Source organism: Danio aesculapii, chromosome 4 (assembly GCF_903798145.1).
Source record: "Danio aesculapii chromosome 4, fDanAes4.1, whole genome shotgun sequence".
In the NCBI taxonomy this organism is placed as follows: Eukaryota; Metazoa; Chordata; class Actinopteri; order Cypriniformes; family Danionidae; genus Danio; species Danio aesculapii.
In genome coordinates, this window is record NC_079438.1 from 51163207 (window position 1) to 51186106 (window position 22900).

General features: G+C 35.2%; 1 protein-coding gene across 4 annotated transcripts in view; it reads right to left on the reverse strand.

Annotated features, from left to right (window-relative positions):
• The window catches only part of erc1b (ELKS/RAB6-interacting/CAST family member 1b), a 321625-nt gene that overhangs the window by 194073 nt on the left and 104652 nt on the right, over window positions 1–22900 (reverse strand). For all 4 annotated transcript variants that reach the window (XM_056456008.1, XM_056456007.1, XM_056456006.1 and 1 more), the window contains one exon: window positions 16027–16220. In XM_056456008.1, the coding sequence (XP_056311983.1) occupies window positions 16027–16220 (194 nt within the window). The remainder of the gene's footprint in view (window positions 1–16026; window positions 16221–22900) is intronic.

Consider the following 22900-nt stretch of genomic DNA (forward strand, 5'->3'; position numbering starts at 1 on the left):
AAGGTGACGCTGAACAAGGTTTGGCCAAAGCAGGCCAAGCCGCAGCGCCACTAGAAGCTGATCATTCTTCTGATGAGCTGTCCCGAGCACAGTGGAGTCTCTGTGCTGAAGTTCCAGAGGAAAGCCACAGTTTTCTGGCTCCCGTTTGCAGATACTTCCACAAAACTCTAGTCATCAGCTCGCAGCTTCTATACAAAGGGCAGCCCAGTGATGAAATACTATCATCACTTGGCCAAGTTTATGTACTTTTTTTTTTCTTTTCATTTTAGTTTTTTGGGATCATTTTTGATTTATTGATGTTGAACCAAGCAGGATACATTTGCCAAAAATTTGTATTTTAATGGAAACTATAATATTTCACTCTCATTTCATTTCACACTTCTATTTTGAACCAGAAAAAAAAGCGGTCACTCTTCAGACCCTCAGGACAAACATGCGCCTCATTGAAAGTCATTTAAGAGACAGTTCACTGAAAAAAGAAAGGAGAATTTCTTTCCTATTGGTCCAAGGTTTATGAGCATTGTATCTTCAAAATCTTCAGTGTTCAGAAAAAGAAGATAACTCAAAGTTTGTTTGGAACAAGTGAAGGTGAGAAAACAACTGAATTTTCATTTGTGTGTGAACTATTATTTTTTAAACTTTAAACTTTAATAGGCTATTTCATCCCACTGCCATTTCAAGAGTTCACACTTAGATATTGCTTGATACTTATAGCAGGTTTGGCATGCCGTCCTGGGAGAAAAACCTGAGGTCAGAGATAACTGAGCCCCCCGCCTGGTCAATTAGCATGTAAGGAGGTTCGAGATCAGGTAGTTCGTGAGAGCTCCCCCTGGTAAAGGAGGAACAGGGGGAGATGGGGTGGATGGGGGGATTCTTCAAAAACAAAGATAAGGGAAGTGATGTGCATTTATTTAAGTTTTGGATTAATCTGATTGGTCTATTGATTATTGCAGATGAGAGACCAGCCGCGATCAATCATATCATGTGCTCCTCTCGAAATTAGTTTATCAAACGTCACTTAAGCACAAAATAAATAAATAAATAAATAAATAATGCATTCATATAGTTAGTTGTTTACGAAGAATAAGGAAGGAAAAACAGTTGATGTAGTAGTCGCCATTGCTTTGTCAACATGATGCATGAAACATTCTATGGACTCAAATCTAAGAGACACACGAGTTCAGTAAAGAGAGCAAAATAAAACCTTGGGAACGGTTTGGAAGCATATTTAACCCTTGTGCATTCATTTCAAGAACAGTGTAAAGTAGTTTTTTAACACTTTAACTAATATTTCTGAACATTTAGCCTGCTAACAACCAAACACATTCTGTCACTTTTTATTAAACAAGACAAAATAAGAAAATACAGTCTCTATATCAAGCAATTTTTATAGGCTGATAAGAAGCAACCTTAATCAGATTGTACATTGTCAAAATAAATCTAATAAATACAAATTTGCCAGTTTTAACATACAAAACAAACTTTGATATGCATACAAGAATATCCACATAAGTGTTATTGCATAATCTAAATTAATTTGTCCTGCATTGCTCAAACACCCCACACTTAAGGGCTCCAGAATGCTCCACAGGTCAAACCTTAAAACAAATGTATAGGGAAATCTAAAGTATTTTACATTATTTAAAAATGACATTTTCAAAGCAACGGCGACTACTACATCCTCTGTTTTTCCTTCATCATTGTTAGTAAACAAATAACTAAAAGGCACCATACTACTAACAGGTCGCCATAATAAAACAGATCGCCATATCAAAATGGCATCTTCACCCCAACCGTTATACAGCCCTGTGAACTTTGTCCTCCTCTCAGACGTTGCATTTGGGAAATCAGATTCTTTTGAGTGAATCAGTTCATTCGCATGGTTCCTGTAAATAAACGATTCGGCGATTAAATAAACGATTCGCTGATTTATTTAAACAATTGGCTGATTTAAACAAACAACTCATTGATTCATTCAAATGATTCACCAATTCGTTTAAACCAGGACTATTTATTTAAACAATGTTTTCGGCTCCGTTACATAAACACGTTTTCTACTTTTATTAGTTAGATCTGGTGTTCTGCGGTAGATGAATGGTCTAATTGCACAACTAAATAGTACCATCTGACAATTACGCTCTCAGAAAGACAATCAGGAATCTATCGTTAACTAATATTACAGCTCAAAGCTCAGCAATAGCAGTTTTATGAACACATTGGAAAGTTGTAACTATTTAAAAAAAAAGTAATAAAAAGCACCCCACATTGAGTCTGGAAGCACTGAGCAAATTGTGCTGTGCTGTCAAAAGCCCATCTAGAAGATAACGTCCATAAAACAAAGCAAAAAGAACGAGTTTGTGTGTGTGTGCGCGCTCAAGGGAGTTTGTGTAACAGGTCATAAATATACTGGAATGTTCCTATTTGGTGTTTCCAGAAGAGGCCAAGCCATCTGCTTGGCTTCGCTACACTTGCAATAAGCAGCTGACTGTTTTTATGCATTGCGCGCCAGCCCTTTATTCAGGGTTTTGATTATATGTTTATATGTCTCCATTTGAGCTCTGATGTGATGGGAAAGGTAACCCCATTTCGCAAAGTTCACGGAGGAAACACATCGACAACAATAAAGAGAAACGACAACATCTAATTCGGATGTAATTCGCCAGTCGTTCTGGTATTTGTTGATGTGTTGTGATAAAAGCATGCGACGGTGCAGGTATGAAACGCAAAATGATTTGTAAACCGTGTTGAAAGGAAGGCTTTGAAAGGAACACGCTTGCCAATATTTCCAATGAGCTTTACTGTAGGGATATAAATGATGGTGACAGTGTAATCTAGCCCATCCTGTCAGATTAAATCAAATGCTGATTCCCTTAAATGCATTCCATATATAGTGATATCAGTATATGGTGAAACTTAACGCAAACACAAAACTGCAGGTCAAAAGACAGGATGTTTGACCGCAAGTTAAAAATCAAAGCAAATTAAATGCAAGTGGTCTAACGACTTGTGGAATTAATTGATCAAAATATAGATTAAATAATGTTCCATAGGTACTAGTTTAGAAATAAAACATGCTTATTCTGTCCTGTATGTAGGGATGCCATTTACAGGCCAAAGAGAGTCATCTTTATTGCAATATTACCAATGCCAACATTTTCCTTTCCTCTAAAAAAAATTCTGGATCAAATGCGCACCTCCTGTCATCTTCCTCCTCTCTGCACTGAGCTTTATATGTTGCATAAGAGTCCATATTATCAATACCAGGAAAACCGCGATACATTTGAGAGCCAGTTTGGCTTCAGGCAACAAGAAAAGCAACATTAACACGAGTGGAAAAACTGAAAAACAGGTAAACAGGTCTATGACAGACTGCGGTGCTGAGGGACAGAAAGAAAATAATCATTCAGCACAATTTTGAGGTCGTCTAAAGGAAAAAAACACTAATTATACATCAAAACATTAAAAAAGAGAGGTGAACTCGCAGGTGAAAAGTGTGTGCTTTGGAGAAAGTGAAAAATCCTAACGCTTTTTAATGAATCTTATCTCCACAGAGCTCAAACCCTGCAATTTGATCAAAAATAGTAATTCATTATTTTGGTCCAGATCTTCAAATGAATAATTCATATAGGAGACAGCTTCAGGCGATGTTTACAGGGTAAAGCTTGAAAGCACTTTGAAATTCTCAAGATGTCTTGAGCTTGAGAGCAAACATTCGAAAGTCTGGGAACTTTGGGCTATAAAGATGTACTAAACTTCTGCATAATGAAGACTTTGAAAAGTGCATCTAGTAAACACTATGGGTATTATGGTACACAAAAAATGAGGGTTCAGTACATTTGGTGGAAGATGGGATGATAAACAAGTGGTCTTTTAAAATTAATTCACCTGCTCGCGATGCAGGCATGTTCGTCTGTTATTAGAGACTGACTGTTATGTAGTATAAAAATGTAATTTATCATTTAATTTTCACAGGACAGTTATATATAGACACATTAGTTGTAGAAATTCAAAGCAGTTTAACGATTTAAATGCTTTTTATTGGATGTTAAGTCATTCAATGCGGCTACGCATGACTTTACAGACAGCTTACGACCTACTAACTACGGTTTGCCTTTAGAGCATGTGGTGCAACCGAAGTAAGAACAAATTTAGCTACAAACTAGCTAGCAGTTACTAAGCCCCTAATGTAGACTTTACTTTCTAGTTTAAGAAAGAACTTACAAACATCTGGTTCAACCCTACCCTGTATTAAAGTATAACATTTGTTACATATTCAAACAAATGTGTACTATTATACTCTTAATAAACACTCCCATGAAATATAAAGTTTAAAAAGCCAAATAACAAGGCACTAAGCAAGTATTTGCTGACGTCCCAAAGCCATGACGAGGCAAAACGCAGTTTAATGACCAACACTGAAAGGTCAAACCAGAAAAACAAAAAAACCAACCCAAACCTCATGCGCAAGCCCTCAAAATGAACTTTCAATAAAACATTCGCTTTCCTTTCTCAAAAGAACACGACCTAACATTTCTAAACAATTACGTTTTGTGGTCACTTAACAGGAAAAATGAGGCCCGGCGGGCATTAAAGCAAACGTTATTCCAAAGTTCAATCGCACCTGACACTTAATAACAGAAAACGAGACCCAATGGTAAAATTGGGTGCGATTTTGAGATGAATGCGTACAGAAATCGATGCCGAAGAAATAAATCCATCACGTCGCTCTGGGTAGAAACAGAAAGGGGTCTTGTGTTATGAAGCCAACGTGCGTTTATGAGCGAGCCGTGCAAACGCTGAAGGCTGGAGGTGGTTACTGCACCATGTTTTCATCCAAGCCACTTTTTGATGTCATTTTTCTAGTTCTCTTCAACTGCGCTGACAGAACTCTACCCACACTAACAGCCCAGGATAGGATAAACACCAAAAAAAGGGTCAAGCGAGGATAAAAACCTTTCTGTTTATCACAACCGCGACCTGTTTGACCAACAGAGATTGGAGTAGAACGCCATCAAAGTCTGTTTAAGAGTGTGTGTTTACTCCATCCCTCATCCCATCTCCAAGTCATCCTTTAATGTCAATTGTGTCTTTATATTGGCCGGATATCTCCTTCCTGGCGTTCAGGATATGTTGGTGAGCTCAGAACTAATAAAAGCCAGGAAATGTGGGTTCTTCCGCAGACTGTAACAGCAGGTGGAGGAGAGCTGGCAGGAGCCACTGCTTGATAGCGGGGCTCATTTTCACAGCTCTGTCTGTGGCGAGCGCAAACTTCTCGAGCCTAATAGACTTTGGCTTCTGAGGACGTTTTGTGGCCTGGTGCACGACGGGGTGTCCCCGCGTCTCTTACGTACCATCCTGTGTGAAGTGGATGAATCCCCTCGGTCTTTGACTAATCTAGTTAATCATGTGGTCGGCCCTGAGGCCTGGCCAGCCAAAGCTAACTGGAAAGCACACAGAGACAACAGGCCGGCGGAGGTGTTCCCTAAGCCGGCCGGATCGTATGCACTCAACGACAGGCCTGGAGAAGCAGACCTCCCTGTCTGTGTGGGATTGTGGCCTTCACCTGACGGAGCAGAACAGCCTCCCAAAATATAAAGACAGAATCCAAAAAAACAGACTGCTGCCACTCCAGAATGAGTTCAATTACACTAACAGAGAGCAGAAGTGGAAAACAGAGGAAAAACCAATGAAAAAGTACTATAAATTGTATGCCAACGTATTCGCACTAGTACTGCCACGATATTATTAAAACATCCATTTCCCACTTACATTGGGCATTGTGTCCTTGTGCTCAACAGAAATGACTGTGATTGGCCATGAAGGTCACCCCACTTTACCTCTGTTCGCAGAGTGCAAACACACACACATGGACACTGGAGCGTTTCAAAGTTGCATCGATTAGCTGATCTTTCTATAAGCTGACATATGAGCGATACGCTGATGGATCCACAGATCTTCACGGCTGCTCCAGTGTCCCTGTATCTGTGTTGTGTAGTGAAGTGTGGTAAATCAATGACCTCACTGGCTAATCAGGGCCAAGTCATTTCTGTTGAGCACGTGAACACAATGCCCAATCTATGGTGTTTAAGAAAGTGTTCAACAGTGCTCAAATGTTATCGGGAAATGGACTTAATTATTATAAACATTTCAGTAACGATTGGTACAGAAATTCAGTATCATGACAATTCTAATTCGCATTATGCAGTTGTAATCATATTATGCAGTCTCACTTTATTTTAATTGTATTAAATGTTTGATACAATGTACTTATTGTGTAATAATGCTTTTGTTACTATTTTGAAGGGATTTATTTCAAGTTAGGAAGGGCTGGAGATTTATGCAAGTACTTGCCAACGTCCCACAACCATGACGAGGCAAAGGCAAAGTTTAATGACCAACACTGAAGAGTCAAACCAGAAAAACAAAACAAAAAAATCATCCCAGACCCCATGCACAAGCCTTCAAAATAACTTTTAGTAAAACATTCACTTCCCTTTTTAAAAAAAAATACGACCCATTGAATTGTGATTATGGCTTTCACCTGATGAAGACCCGACAATAGCAGACAAGCATCCAAGAATATAAAGACAGAATCCAAAAAAAAAACAGCCTTCTGCCACTACAGAATCGACAAGTGGAAGAGGACAAGTGGAAGAAAGAACCAATGTAAAACTACTAAAAAATAATAATAATAATTGAATATTGTATGCAAACGTATTTGCATTATCCAGTAATCAAATTATGCAGTCCCACTTAATTTTAATTATGTTAAATGTTTGATGCAATGCACTTATTGTGTAATGAAGTTTTGTTGCCATTTTGGAGGGATATAGTTAGGAAGTTAGGAAGGGGAGGTGATTTAAGGGTTGGTTTAAGGCACAATATGTACGATTTTTTCACTCATATGTCCCAAATCCACTAAAACAATGTTATATATTTTGAGAAATCCTCAGAAATAAGCAATTCTAACTAGCGACCACACTCTAAACTAGTGACTTTTGCTGATTTTTCAAACTACTTATTTAAAATAAGTTGAAACAACACAATTCTTAGGTGTTTTTGGAGGAACAACTTAATGTTCAACACACTTAAATTTGTAAAAGTAAAAGTTAACTTCGGAATTGCATGGAACCCAGTGCATGCTAATAACGTCACACATCCTCAATTTCTGCCTAGTTTTTTTTAGAAACCCAGGGAACACCAAAGTCGCTTTAATATGTTTTATTTAGACTGCACAGAACAGCATTATAACAGCAACTTAAAATGTATTTAGCATAATAAACATCGCTGCGTCCTCCATATGTGATCACAAGCAGTGTATACGCAACCTCTAGCTGCAAAACTTGCCCACTGTACCTTTAAAGGTTAAAGTCAACAGTGCGATAGATGTATTATATTAATTATTTATATTTATTATATTATATTATTCTGTTATAGATGTATTAACAGAAACGAACTATGGCTGTAAAAACATGTAAGTATTCATATATAAGTTTAATGCAAAAGCACTGACGTAAGTGCATTACATCAAAAACACTGTATGTTTAATTTTCATTTGACTACAAAGTGGTTGATGCGTAAACGAAGAAAAGAGAATTAAAACAAAGAGAATGAAACAGATAAGCACAAGAATGGAAAAAACAGAAGCTGGTAGACAGGAAGCGTTCATACATCAGGGAGCGACGCGCATCACATTTATTGTCGAGCATTTGTAAACTAAATCAAGAGGCCCTGAAGCTCGGCAGCAAACGCACAACACTGGGGAAAATTCATTTCAGAGCGACACGGATTCCTTTTCATTACGCTGCACCCCTTCATCTGGGGGAGAAATCAAACCGGCCCTGTTTGTTGTGTTTCTGAGTTCCAGAGAATAAATCAAAACAAAGAAATGGAGTAGAAAGATGGTAAAGGGAGAGAGAGAAACACACACACAGAAAAAAAGAGAGCGAGAATGACAGTTCTGTCAAGCGTTCCCGTAACATTTGGCTTGTTTTCTAGTGGAGTAACAAGAGTGGGGGGAAAAAAATAAAACAGCTTGACAAGTCTCTGTTCCAGACCAAACTAAAAAGAGATGCAAATAATAACCACGATAAACAAGCTGAGTGTCGGGATCCCGGTTGTAACGGGACGGAGCCGTATTGGCAAGAACAGGCAAGCTTTTCAACACTACTCTGGAGGAAAAATGAATGATGGAGATTCTTTACGCTCCAATTAGAAGTTCTGCAATGGTTCTCCCTAGTTCTTCTCCCACGTCCTTTCGATCTGTCATCCTATCGCTCAGCAGAAGCTCTGGTGAGTCGCTCTTTTCTTCATTTCAGCAGACCTCACAGGTAAGCTGGCATGCATGGCAAATTAATAGTTCACCCCAAAAAATGAAAATTCAATCATCATTTACTTTCTCATTCCAAACTTATTTGAGTTTCTATCTTTCTATCTAATGTTGCACTGTAAAACCCAACAGTCAACTTCATCAAATAAAATGAGTGTAGTAAACTCAAAATAGACTGAAAATTAATTCTACTCATTTGATAAGTTTTGAACTCAGTGTTGAAGGTAATGAGTTAATTAAATACCTCATTACTTCAACTTAAATAGAGTAAGTTCGCAGTACTCATATAGATTAGTTTATTTTAACTCAAATGATTTGTAGTAATCGGTTTCCTTAAATGGTTTGAGTTGCCTTATTGAGTTTTACAGTACTCAGTTGGTTTGAGTTCTCTTCACTGCTCAAATTGCTCAGTTTACTCAAATGCATTAAATTCACAGTACTCATTAGGCTTGGTTTTTGAACTTAAGTGGTTTGTTGCAAACGGTTTCTGGAAATAGTTTGAGTTACCTTAACTTTTTGGTTTTTACAGTGTGGAAACCATCATAGTCCTACTATACAGTAAAAAATGATGGGTTCCACAGAATTCATTCATATTGTCACAACACAAATTGATGAGTTAACTTGAATTTTTTACAGTGGCTTAAGTGGATTGAACGTAAAAGAATTAAGCTGTCCACCACCACCCCTAAAAAAAAAAAAAAAAAAAACTCAAGAATTGTGTTGTTTTTACACATTTTAAATGAAAAGTATTTAATAATGACCTTGAGAAGGTGATTCATGCTTTTAGTTTAGGGAGAGACTTGACTATTGCAACTCTTTGTATGTGGGTATCAGTCAAAATGCCCCGAATAGACTACAATCAGTCCAAAATGCGGCTGCAAGACTTTTAGAAGTTCAAAACCTAATCCTAATGACTGTGAACTTAATCCATTTGAGTAAATGAAGCAATTTGAGCACAGTAAAACCCAATAAATGAAGAGAACTCAAACCAACTGAGTACTGTAAAACCCAATAGGTTAAGGCAACTCAAACTTTTTGAGAAAACCGATTAATACAAACAATTTGAGGTAATTAGTTAATAAAATATCTCAATACTTCAGCTTAAATGGAGTGAGTTCACAGTACTCATATAGATTAGTTCTATACGAGTACTGTGAACTTACTCCATTTACAGTAAGCTGAAGTAACTAGACATTTTATTAACTAATTACCTTCAACACTGAGTTCAAAATTCTTTTCAAATGAGTGGAATTAACTTTCAGTCAATTATGAGTTAATTAAACTCATTTCATTTGATAGAGATACTGTTGGGTTTTACAGTGTACTAATAGGTATTTTTTAGCATATAAATGTTAATGGCTACTGGTTTCCAACATTCTTTAAAAATAAATAAAAAAATATAAACTAACACAACAAATGATAATAATAATAATAATAATAATAATAATAATAATAATAATAATAATAATAATAATAATAATAATAATAAAATAATAATAATAATAATAATAATAATAATAATAATAATAATAATAATAATAAAGAGAATTAGTAAAACCATGACAGAATGTTAAATTTTGGGTGAATTGTCACTTTAATAAGACTAGCTCTTCTGTTTAGCGCCTACTTGACCTTCCCGGGTTTCCTCATTCCTCCTTTTCAACCTTTAATCAAGTCGGGTCAGAGCAATTTTAGTTTTTTCTTCCATAGAAACTTTAGAAGGAAGTCCAAGGGGAGTGATGGAGGCAACAAGAGCAAATTGGGGTTAAGTGCATCGCCCAAGGGCACCACCACACCACAATCAAGAGCTGAATTATTTTCCCCTCGTCTAGCGGATACAGTCTTCCCCCTCTTTCTCTCCGAAACACAGGTTGAACCATCCTTAAAATGATTTACAGAGCAGGCCTTGTTAAAGCGCCACGCAGCTTTTGTGTTACAAGCTAAAGGAGTTGATTTGCAGTTGTGAGGAAGTGCAGGCGAGGGAAAAGTAGGCATATACTGACCTTGAAGTCATACTGAGATGTGGACAGCATTCCAGTGAATAACACAGAGGAAAGAAGAGAGAAAAGAGGTGAAGATATACATAAAGTGAGCTGGGTTAAGTTAAAAAGCTTGGTAAGACAGAGAGATAACAGTAGTTAGGTCTTCACATTTACAGTAGGTGTTAAATGGATGGACAGCGAAAGGGAAATTATGTAATAATATCAAAGTAAAAAAACTGAGATGATGATTGCAGATGATAAAAACAAGCAAGCTTAATGAAATTCAGAGAAGTCAATAATCACCAGATGCATCCAAATGGGATTTTCTGGCCTTCTGACTTGGCCGCGGATGCATTGTAGTGGACTTTGTTTTTAACGCTCTTCATTCCACTCACATTCATTCGTTCTTCTTGTTTATTTTATAAATAAGTGACTAACAAAAGTAAATTGCAATTAAGATACAAACTTTTTCCCTAACGAAATTCGTTCCAAAAAGAAAAATTAATCTGCATCGATCACTTTGTGCAACTTTGGACTGCTAGTTACCCCATACCTCCCTGTATATTATTAAGACACTGTTACTTTATCAAATTTATCATATTTACAAGCTTTTTGCACTATATACTCTTTGCAATATGCTGTATATTTTGCACTATAGACTGTTTTGCATCAGCACAACTCTGGTTTTCACTCCTTGCCATGTGCCATTAAGTGTAATTATATTGTTTACAAATGTTTATTCTTACTTATATTTTTAGATTATATTATGTGTATGTAATTGTATTCATGGTAATTTCTTTTTAAAATTCTACTTTTTGTATTACTATTATATGTTAGGCACCTAGGGTCTGAGAGTAACGCATTTTCGACTCTCTGTGTGTCCCGTACATGTGGTTGAATTAGCAATAAAGCTGACTATGACTTTGATTTTGAATTATGTCTGATCCATTTCCTTTCTTCCGACGTACTGTCATCCCATTTACCATGCCTTTATGACATTAACAATTAACTAATTGAAGAACAACACAAAACATAACATAACATTACACAACATTAATATAATATTACATTATATAACATATTATAATATAATATAATAAAATATAATATAACATAACATAACTAATATAATATAATATAATGTAATATAATATAATATAATATAATATAATATAATATAATATAATATAATATAATATAATATAATATAATATAATATAATATAATATAATATATAGAGAAAAAGCTTCACTATCCTAAAAAAATTATGATTTTTTTCCCGCATCTATTTTACCTCCATTCCTTTGCAAATGATCTCTTCTCACTCCCCCTCCCATCTTAGCTGCCTCTCAAACAGCAACCCTCCGTAATTACCGGCAAATTCAGCGCTGCCGAATTTACGAACTGAATACCCTAACGTCCCATTTCAACCCCTGCCATTTTCCAGTGACTTTGAAGGCATTTTTCGAACAAGTCCTGCCTCCGCACCACTGATCTGCGACAAGAGGAGCTTTGGCTTCTTCTATCTCAGAGCCAGAAAAGGTAATCCTGACTCACTCTGAACCCGAAAGTGTCGCCTCTACCTGCCACTCGCGCCTTGATTAAAGAGGATCTGTCTGAGTAACTCTACGTCAAAACCACATCAAGAGTCAAAACTCCGGAGTGCCGGAAGACTGTGACAAAGAGCCAAACAATGGGAGCTTTTTGAGATCCCAACTCCCCGGTGTGTTTCGAGAACACAACCCGACTCTGAGCGGTAATTAGCTCGCAGCGCCACGGTTAGCGACTACAGCTGATGTTTATTTCAGAAATCTTCTCTTGGTTCGACATGAATGATGCATCGAGCCCGGCATATGGAGTTTGTTTTAGTCTAATCCTCTTCCATCGCAGATCTGTTAAGAAACCGTGAGACATCCAACGCAAGTCAGATTAATATTTATGAATCAACAGAAATCCACCTAAATAACACTTCCAAGATCCCGAAAATGCTGCTTGGGAACTCTTTGAAAGGGAGTCGAGGATGACTGTCAATGCGCAATATCAACATTTGTGACCTCCGTGACTCTTCACCTCCAGGCCAGACTCTCCCTTCGCATTCTTGCCTGTTTACTCTTCAATTATTCATCCGCTTTATTTATTTATAGGAGCCAAGATGTGAGAAGGCCTCCTATTAATTAGTCCAATTACAGAGGTTGAAAACGCAGATGTTTACATCAGCTCCAACACACATGGACATGGGAGAAGTCATTGAAGATGAAGGTGCAAATTACTGACTACATGGATCCTTTTCACAAGATGGGTTGACGATCATCAGCATCTTAAATCCTTGAAAGTTTTTATTATTTAGATATTTTTAGATGACCTATGCATGTTTTAGGGACAGCAAATAGTAATTTGACTTCTAGTTGATCATCTGGTATCAGAAGTGGCTTATATGAAAGGCAAAAGCCTCTAGATTACGCTTATTTTACCAAAATAAAATATGATCATGCCTTGATTTTTAATGATTTAATTAGGACAGTAAGGTCTGACTTTGCTTAGACAAAAGTTTTGTCACTCAACAGAAATAATGTCCAGTATAGAATATAAAGTCATGGTGCAATAGAAAAAGAATAAATATTGTGTATGACTCCCATGAGCTTGGAGGACTGCATCCATACACCTCTGTAATGACTCAAACAACTTATTGATAAAGTCATCTGGAATGGCAAAGAAAGCGTTCTTGCAGGACTCCCAGAGTTCATCAAGACTCTTTGGATTCATCTTCAATGCCTCCTCCTCCATCTTACCACAGACATTCTCAATAATGTTCATGTCTGATGACTGGGCTGGCCAATCCTGGAGCATCTTGACCTTCTTTGCTTTCAGGAACTTTAATGTGGAGGTCGAAGTATGAGAAGAAGCGCTATCCTGCTGAAGAATTTGCCCTCTTCTGTGGTTTGTAATGTAATGGGCAGCACAAATGTCTTGATGCAGATCTATCGCACGCCCCCATGCTGAATGTAACCCCAAACCATGATTTTTCCTTTACCAAACTTGACTAATTTCTGTGAGAATCTTAGGTCCTAGGGGTTTTAGTAGGTCTTCTGCAGTATTTGTGATGATTAGGATGCAGTTCAACAGAAAAATCTACCTTCTGCCACTTTTTCAAATGATCAACTAGAAGTCAAGTTAGTATTTGTTGTTCTTACAACTGAGATCAACAGCAAGACCTTTGTCAGGTAGTGTTTACAGTATGTATTTATGTTTGTATTGTCATCTTTGGATCAAACTACAAAAAAATGAATTACTTGTGATGTTTCTAATATAGTGTCTATTGGCAGAACAGTAAATTTGACGTTGTTTTCTCTTCAGGCTACCATTATCAGTCTCACAATTTTTTCCTTTATTCTGAAAGTCTTGATGACCCCATCATGAAGTTTTTCTTTTATCATTTTGGCAAGCATGACTGTAAAAATGATTATTTGTTGTATTCTCCCATTCACTGCGCTCTAAATGTGTACGCAACTATGACGACTTCCGCTACTGAGAAACCCGGAAATATGAAAAGCGTCCATTCTCCATGTCTCCATCCTCGGAGATCCGAGCAATGTGTTGGAGATTAAAACTAAATCTGCGTTCTGTGTCTGCAATGGATCACGCGCAGTTGACAATGCCAACATCTCATCAACCGCTGTGGGATGAGAGCTGAAGTTTACTCTCGAAAATCTCCGGCAAAACTCGCTTCTGGGGTGACGCCAGAATAAACGGAGGAGAAGAGATGACGGAGTGGGTGAGAACGGCAGCTAGCAGGGAACATAAACAGAGTGAGAAAGACAGGAGAACCACACCTTCATCTATGGACCCCAACCAAACAACTCTTTTAAAAGGAAAAGTTGAGTCAAAGAGTTATAAATGAGACACAAACTGCGGGAACAAGACCACGGATCTGCACTATTTTGTTGTAGGGTGTGCAATTTTATTGATAACAACAATAAATGCTTGTTTTTTGTGCTGATACTTTGCCTGGACTGGCTTGTTTTGGACATACATTTTCAGTTTCAGTGAGTTGATTCATTAAGTTTTTCATTCAAATTATTCGTTCAAAAAAGCTGATTCATTATGAGTTGAAGCAAGCCGCTGTCTTTATCAGAAGACCATTGAATAATTGACTCGAATGATTACTAAAACAGACTTATTCAGACTAAATGTGCTGAGATGCACGAATGTATCTGTTTTTGTGTTTTTTTACTATTTTTATTGTCAAAAGAGAAAAAAATTATAGGTTATTCACTCGATTATTTTTTTTTAAATGTATTCACGATTGTTTAAAACCTGTATTACATTTGCAAATGAGCTTACATGCTTATATTCACAAAAAATTATTGGACATATAAATTTGACAAAATTAGCGATTATCAGCTTTAGTGAGTGATTGCTTCATTAACGTTTTCATTGATCATTGAATAATTGACTTGAATGATTACTAAAACAGACTCCTTCAGAATAAATGTGCTGAAATGCACAAATGAATTCGATTTTTTTTACTACTTTTATTGTCAAAAGAGAAAAAAAGTTATAGGTTATTCACACAATATTAACTTTTTAAAATGTTTTAACGTTTGTTTAAAACCTGCATCACATTAGCAAATTAGCTTACATGCTTATGTTTAGAGAAAAGTATTGGAAACATAAATTTGATCAAATTGGCGGTTTTTCAGTTTCAGTGATTGATCGATTACTTAACGTTTTCATTCAAATGATTTGTTCAAAAAAGCGGGTTCGTGATGAAATGAAGCAAGCCGCTGTCTTTATCAGTAGATCATTGAATAATTGACTTGAATGATTACTAAAATAAACTCATTCAGACTAAATGTGCTGAAATGCACAAATGTATGTTTTTGTGTTTTTTTTGAGTTTTTTTATTGTCAAAAGAGAAAAAAATTATAGGTTATTCACTCGATTACTTTTTAAAAATGTATTCACGATTGTTTAAAACCTGCATCACATTTGCAAATGAGCTTACATGAAATTGACAAAATTAGCGTTTTTTCAGCTTTAGTGAGTGATTGATTCCTTATTGTTTTCATTCAAATGATTCGTTCAAAACAGCTGATTTATTATGAAACTAAGTAAGCGGCTGTCTTTATCACTTTATCAGTAGATCATTGAATACTTGACTCGAATGATTACTAAGACTCATTCAGGCTAATTGTGCTGAGATGCACAAATGTATCTGTTTTAGTGTGTGTGTGTGTGTGTGTGTGTGTGTGTGTGTGTGTGTGTGTGTGTGTGTGTGTCTTTTTACTATTTTTATTGTCAAAAGCAAAGAAATTACAAGTAATTTACGCAATATTAACTTTTTAAAATGCATCAGCATTTCTTTAAAACCTGTAAATATTCAGAAAATGGTATTCACCAATAAAAATGCAAAAACATAAATGAATTATATTAAAATAGAGAATGGAAAATAAACTGGAAGATGCATAAATGAAAGAATGAATGTAAGAAAAGGTATTGGGCTAAACATGAGCTTAACCGAAAGAATTACATGGATAACCAGGTAAACAGATATTTATGTTCCAAATTTTTATGAACAAAATATAATTAATCATGCCAAAATTTCCTTTGCATATTTTTTATGCAGAAGAATAAATTTCCTTAAACTGATAGAGTTTTGCTTAGTCAATAGTAAGTTTGCATTAAAGGTTTATAGTATGTCTTTGTGTATTGTACCTCTCCAGCTCGTTGATTTTGCGGTCCTTGTCATTCTTCTCATTTTCCATCTCTCTGAGGATTTCCAGGAGTCGGTCGACTTCGGCCTGAGCCTTTCCAGCATCTTCTTTGTAACGTGCCACCTCCTGCTCAAGTGTGGCAATGCGCTCCGACAGTCCTGCACTTGTCTGAGCCTCGACCGCAACAGAATGAGCCTGTATATAGCAAAGACAGAGAATTCATTACAAAGTTATAATTATTAATTATTAAACGAAAACACTAGTAACCTTCATATATTAAATACATGATAATATATGATAATTATAATAAAAATAAGAAGGTTTCAAGGGCTGCAGAACACTGTCATTTTATTTTTTTAATAGTAATATACTAATCAATTAAAAAGTATACTCCAATTGATAGATTAGCATGATAGTACTAATAGCAAATAAATTAAATCAATAAAATTGCACAATATAATAAACTATCTAAATAATAATATCAATGTTGTTGTTACTACAACTACTACCACCACCACTACCACAACCACTATTACTACTACTACTACTACTACTACTAATAATAATAATAATAATAATAATAATTTTAGGCTGTTACCAAAAATAAATAACAACAATTAAAATATGTGTTTCTTATTGCCACCACAATAAATAAATAAATAAAAATAAAAACATAAATAAATGAAATTTTAAATTAAATAAAATTTAAAAACTAAATAAAATTAAAAACTAAATAAATGAATAAATAAATAAATAAATATATGAATAAATAAATAAATAAAATTAAAAACTAAATTAAATTTAAAACTAAATATATAAATAAAATTAAAAACTAAATTAAATTTAAAACTAAATAAATAAATAAAAATTTAAACTAAATCAAATTGAAAATAAAATAAAATAAAATAAAATAAAATAAAATAAAATAAAATAAAATAAAATAAAATAAAATAAAATAAAATAAAATAAAATAAAATAAAATAAAATAAAATAAAAAGCCAAGAAAGAAATCTCAAAACTTAGTAATCCTCCGCTGTTGCTTTTCACAGGCTCTGGATTTTCCATAGGCCTATACTGTGAATGAACACGATGACTTAAACTCTCCATAGCCGAAGACAACTTTCGGACCGCTGTCACACATACATGTGTGTCTGAGCTTGGTTTTTTTTTTTCTTTGGAGATCTCCAACACTCATCTCACACCTGCGGGCTCTATGTAAGATCCCCCATGACATCACAACAGGATACACTCTCATTATGGGGTGTGTGTGAGTGTGCGCATGTGGATATATGGAAATCATGCTGAAGTCATCAAAATAATTAGTGACATTACAGCCGTCTAAAGTGCTGGGTCAAGGGCCTCATCTAATGAAAAGGAAATCAATTCATTTCCCGAGACAATTAAAGGAGTTAGCCGTAAACGTTTCTTTCATAAATGTCCTCTAAAAGGACACAGGTGTCTTCCTGTTGCACAAAAAATAGTGCTCTAAAAAACAAACACAGGGCAGGCTTTACAAGGTGAGCACTGTGTCATTTACACCATGACTACATGCATGTAAATATGTACACATTACATTTGAATGCAAAAAAATAATAACAATTTTAAAAAATGTAAAAAGTTTGAAGATTCGTCTGAATTTATTATATAAAAGTAATCAGACAAAATAAATCCTCATAATAATCCTGCTGTCGTGTTGGTTAAAAAAATCTGGCTTTAAAGGTCTCTTCAGACTGGCACTGGGTGAAAGAGGACTGTTCTGGTTTATTGAGGATAATATTTGAAGGTGACGTTTAGGCTCCGCTAATTAGCTTTATTAAAGTCTCGGTCTGAGGTTGAGTAGGTTTCCAGCCTGTCCGCCAAGAGCTTGTCATTTGTGGACGGACCGGTTGTTGCATATGAGTGTGTGTAAAAAGGGCAAGTCTGGCAAAGCAATGAAAGTTTGTATACGAAGAAAACATATGATACATAGATTTAATGTGCAATTAGCATCAAAAATGTGTCAGAAAGAGGGCGGGGCGAAGAAAATATCTGTCAGTCCAAGACACTTTCCTTGAATGTGGTCTGCAATGCTTAAATGAACTAAATGATGTAACTATTTATTTTCTTTCCCAACAAACAGTTAGTGAAAGGAGGTGCTCATGGTCAGAAACTGGTAACAAAAATACTGAACTAAAATTGAATATAATTGAAGAGGTTTGTTTTCTATTTATTTCTTTCTGCAAATTAATGTTTGTAGTTTTTTCCCTACAGTTACTTAAATGTGGGGTATAAATACAACTTATGGTCAAAAAGAAAAATAGATATATTTGAGTGAACAAATGAAAGAGTGAGTGAGTAAACAAATGGTTGAAGGAGTGATTGAGTGAGTGAGTAAGTGAATGAATGAATAAATTAATTATTAATGAATGCATGAATGAAGCGGTGGCGCAATGGGTAGAGTTGTCGCCTTACAGCAAGAAGGTTGCTGGTTCCAGCTCCGGCTGGGTCAGTTGCCATATCTGTGTGGAGTTTTCCCCCACAGTCCAAAGACATGTGGTATAGGTGAATTGAATAAGCTAATATGGCCGTAGTGTAGAGTTATGTGTGTGAATGCAAGAGTGTATGGGTGTTTTCCAGTGCTTGGTTGCAACTGAAAGGGCATGCGCTGTGTAATAACATATGCTGGATAATTTGTCGGTTCATTCTGCTGTGGCGACACCAGATTAATAAAGCGACTAAGCTGAAAAGAAAATGAATGAATGAATAAAAGGATGAATGAAGCGAACAAATGACTGAGTGAGTGAGATTGAATAAGTGAATGAATTAATGAAATGAGAGAACGAGTAATGAATTAACTGAACAAATGAGTAAGTGAATGAATAAAGTGAGTGACTGTGTGAAGGAGTGAATGAATGAATTAATTAATTAATTAATACAATAAATAAATGAATAAAATTAACAAATGAGTGGGTGAGTGAGCGAGTGATTGAATGAATGAATGAATGAATGAATGAAGGAATGAAGTGAAGCTAATTGAGTGAGTGAATTAATAAGTAATGAATAAATGAATGGAGTGATCGAACAAAGGACTGAGTGAAAAAGTGTGAAAAAGTGAATAAACGAATAAAATAATGAATGAATGAAGCAACTGAAGTGAGTGAGTGAATTAATAAGTAATGAATGAACGAATGAATGAATGAAGCGAGTAAATTAGTGAGTAAACAAGTGAGTGAGTGAGGGAGTCAATGAATGAATGAATTCATTAATTAATTAAATGAGCGAATGAACAAGCGAATGGGTGGATGAATGAATGAAGTGAAGAAATGAGCCAGTTTGTGATGGAAAGAATTAACGAATTAATAAATCAATAAGCTAAGCAAATAAAGTGAGTGCATTAATAAATAATGAATGCATGAATAAATGGAGTAAGTGAACAAATGAGTGAGTGAATCAGCGAGTGAGTTAGTGAGTGGATGGATGAATGGATGGGTGGATGGGTGAATGAATGAATGAATGAATGAATGAATGAATGAATGAATGAATGAATGAATGGTAGAAATGATGGAAAAATTAACAAATGAATAAACGAAGGAGTGAAGCAAATGAAGTGAGTGAGTGCATTAAATAATAAATGCATGAATAAATGGAGCAAGTGAACAAACGAGTGAGTGAATGAATGAATAATTTAGTGATTGAGTGAATTAATGAGTGAGTGAATGAGTGATTGAGTGGGTGAGTGGATGGAGGTGAATGAATGAATGATTTAATAAAGTGAATAAATGAGCAAGTGATGGAAAGAATTAACATATTATTTAATGAATTAGTGAAGCAAATGAAGTAGGTGAGTGCATTAATAAGCAATGAGTGAGTGAGTGAGTGAGTGAGTGAGTGAGTGAGTGAGTGAGTGAGTGAGTGAGTGAGTGCTGGTTTGCAATTATGATACAGTTATGACTTATACGTAACAAAACACATTTCTTAGAATAAGTGGGAAATTTAAAACTTGAACTCAACAGGGTGAATTAAAATGATTATTTCATTATGCAAAACAAAATTTATGTATGTAAATTAGCGATGTATAGATAATTAAAATTTTCCAAATAAGGCTAACAATTTAACATAAATTAACATAAACATTTAGATGGAAAGTTAGATAAATTAAAGTGTGCCATATTCTTATGTGTATATCCATGTGTATGTGTATATTCAAGATCCCAGATAAACGAATTCACTATACAAACTGAGAAATAAACACAAGGAAAAAGTAGCAGACGGAGTCAGAAATAAAAAAAGAGAATTCATACAGTTATAAGCATGCTGTCCGGGACACCGTGTTGTTATTGGAAAGCCCACCTTTCAAAAGAACAACCAGTATCCCAGCACTAAACAGGGGATTGTGGGAAATGCGGTTTAATAACGTTGTTTAATAATGTGTTTGTGCCCGCGCCTGTTTAACTGGGCAACATAACAGAGCGGCTGTGTGAAAACAGCACACATTTGATAGCGGTGTTTATATGCATTTATGCTGACTTGCCTGACCTATAAATGTTCCAGCAAGAAAACATCTCGGCGCTGAATGATATAAATGTGCATGAGCGCGCAGCAGGGGATATAAAACAGTTTTGATGTGCCTCCATATGAAGTAGTTGAGGAAGTGCATTGGCTGCTGTGTGTAATGTAGACGGCTGGATGTCTTGGTGGCACGTCTGTTCTCGTTTCGGGAGACACCTCCATCCAAATACACTCCTGCCGGTCACACGGGGACAGTCGAGTCCTCCGCCCCCTTTCTGTCTCGTCCAATCACAGCAGACGCCCACTGAGCTGTCAGCGGGTTTTCACTTGCACTGCTTTTATATGAGACCCTGTGCGAACACAGACGCAAAGACGCTGCCAGAGATTTCATTACTCTTGGAACGGACGATGGGACCCAGATCTTCTCATCGAGCTCCGAATGTGCATGTAAAGGTTATCGGTTTGTATGAGAGTTCAGCATCAGCGCTTAGGACTGAATTTTATTGCATGCATCTGGAAAACAGTCAATGACAATTGCATGCACAAACTGCGCTCATTAGAGCTTCTGCAGATTTTAAGGAATACCTTTCAAAATTCAAGCTGTTGTTTATGGAGTTGCAAATATTTTGTGGTTAAAACTCAGAAATTTTAAAGCATTCAAGCAGCATTTTTCTATAAAATCAAAATTAAACTTTTATACTGAAGAAAATACTGTTGTTTTTCTTCTGTTTTTTGGTCTTGTCTTGTTTTGCACGGCATAAATACTGAAATATTTTTACAGCAAAAAATAAACAAAATAACTTTTCAAAACAAAATAACTTTGTCTGATATTAAGTGTAGTTTTTATTTTTATTTTTTAAATATTTCACTTTCATGAGTTACTGTATTTTCCTATATTACTGTATTTTCCATTTTAAATTAGATTTATTTTTCTTTACATTTTACACATTCACTTACTTTTGATATACTGTAAAAAAAAAGTAAGGTCAAAATAACTAAATGTAAGGTCAAAATAACAAAAACAAATAAATAAATAACTTTAAGTCTAATATTAAGTGTAGTATTTAAAAAAAATATTTCAGCATCGTGGGTTCAAGTGCAAAACTAGAACAAATATAAAATAAAACGTGTTTATAAATATAAAAATAATTTTGTTTTCCATTTTAAAATAGGTTTGTTTTTCTTGACATTTTACACATTTACTTAATGGAGATACACTATAAAAAAGTCAAAATAACAAAATGAACAATAAATGAATAAATAAATAACTATAAGTCTTATATTAAGTGTAGTTGTTAAAAATATTTCAGTATTTTGAGTTTAACTGTAAAACTAGAACAAATATAAAAAAAAAACGAGTTTGTAAATATAAAAATAACTTTGCTTTCCATTTTAAGATAAGTTTATTTTCTTTAAAATTTTACACATTCACTTACTTTAGATAAACTTTTAAAAAGGTCAAAATAACTAAAATAACAAAATAACTTTGATTAATATTAAGTCTAAGGGTGGCGCGGTGGCACAGTGGGTAACACTGTCGCCTCACAGCAAGAAGGTTGCTGGTTCAAGCCTCGGCTTAATCAGTTGGCATTTCTGTGTGGAGTTTCCTCTGGGTGCTCCGGTTTTCCCCACAAGTCCAAAGACATGTGGTGTAGGTGAATAGGGTAAGCTAACTTGTCCATAGTGTATGTGAGTGAATCAGAGTGCATGGCTGTTTCCCAGAGATAGGGTTGCAGCTGAAAGGACATCTGCTGTGTAAAACATTTACTGGATAAGTTGGCGGATCATTCCGCTGTGGCAACCCCTGATTAATAAAGGGACTAAGCTGAAAATAAAATAAATGAATACTAAGTCTAGTTTTTTATTTAGATTTCAGTTTCATGAGTTTAAATGAAAACTATAACAAATATAAAATAAAACTTGCTTAAAAATATAAAAATAACTTTGCTTTCCATTTTAAAATGGGTTTATTTTTCTCTACATTTTACACATTCATTTAATGGAGATATACTTTAAAAAGACTAAATTTAAAGTCATTTTCTTTTTAAATAAAATATTAAACTTTTTTTTTTTCATTTCGAACATTTTAAAACTAACGTGCTCACGAGACTAAAATCACAATGTTATTTGATTAATTGAATTAACAACAGTTAACAAAACAAATAAAATTATACTATATAGTCTGGAACAACATGCCAGTGAGCAAATGAAGACTAATGTTACTATTTAATATATTTTTTACAACAAATGCTCATTTTTGAGTTAAACTATCCCTTTAATAAAAATACACTAAAGCTAAAAGTGTCCAGTATCAGTAAAGGCACATGCACACCATACTGACAAAGCTCAATGCGACACATATCAGCTCAAGAACACGGCACTGAACC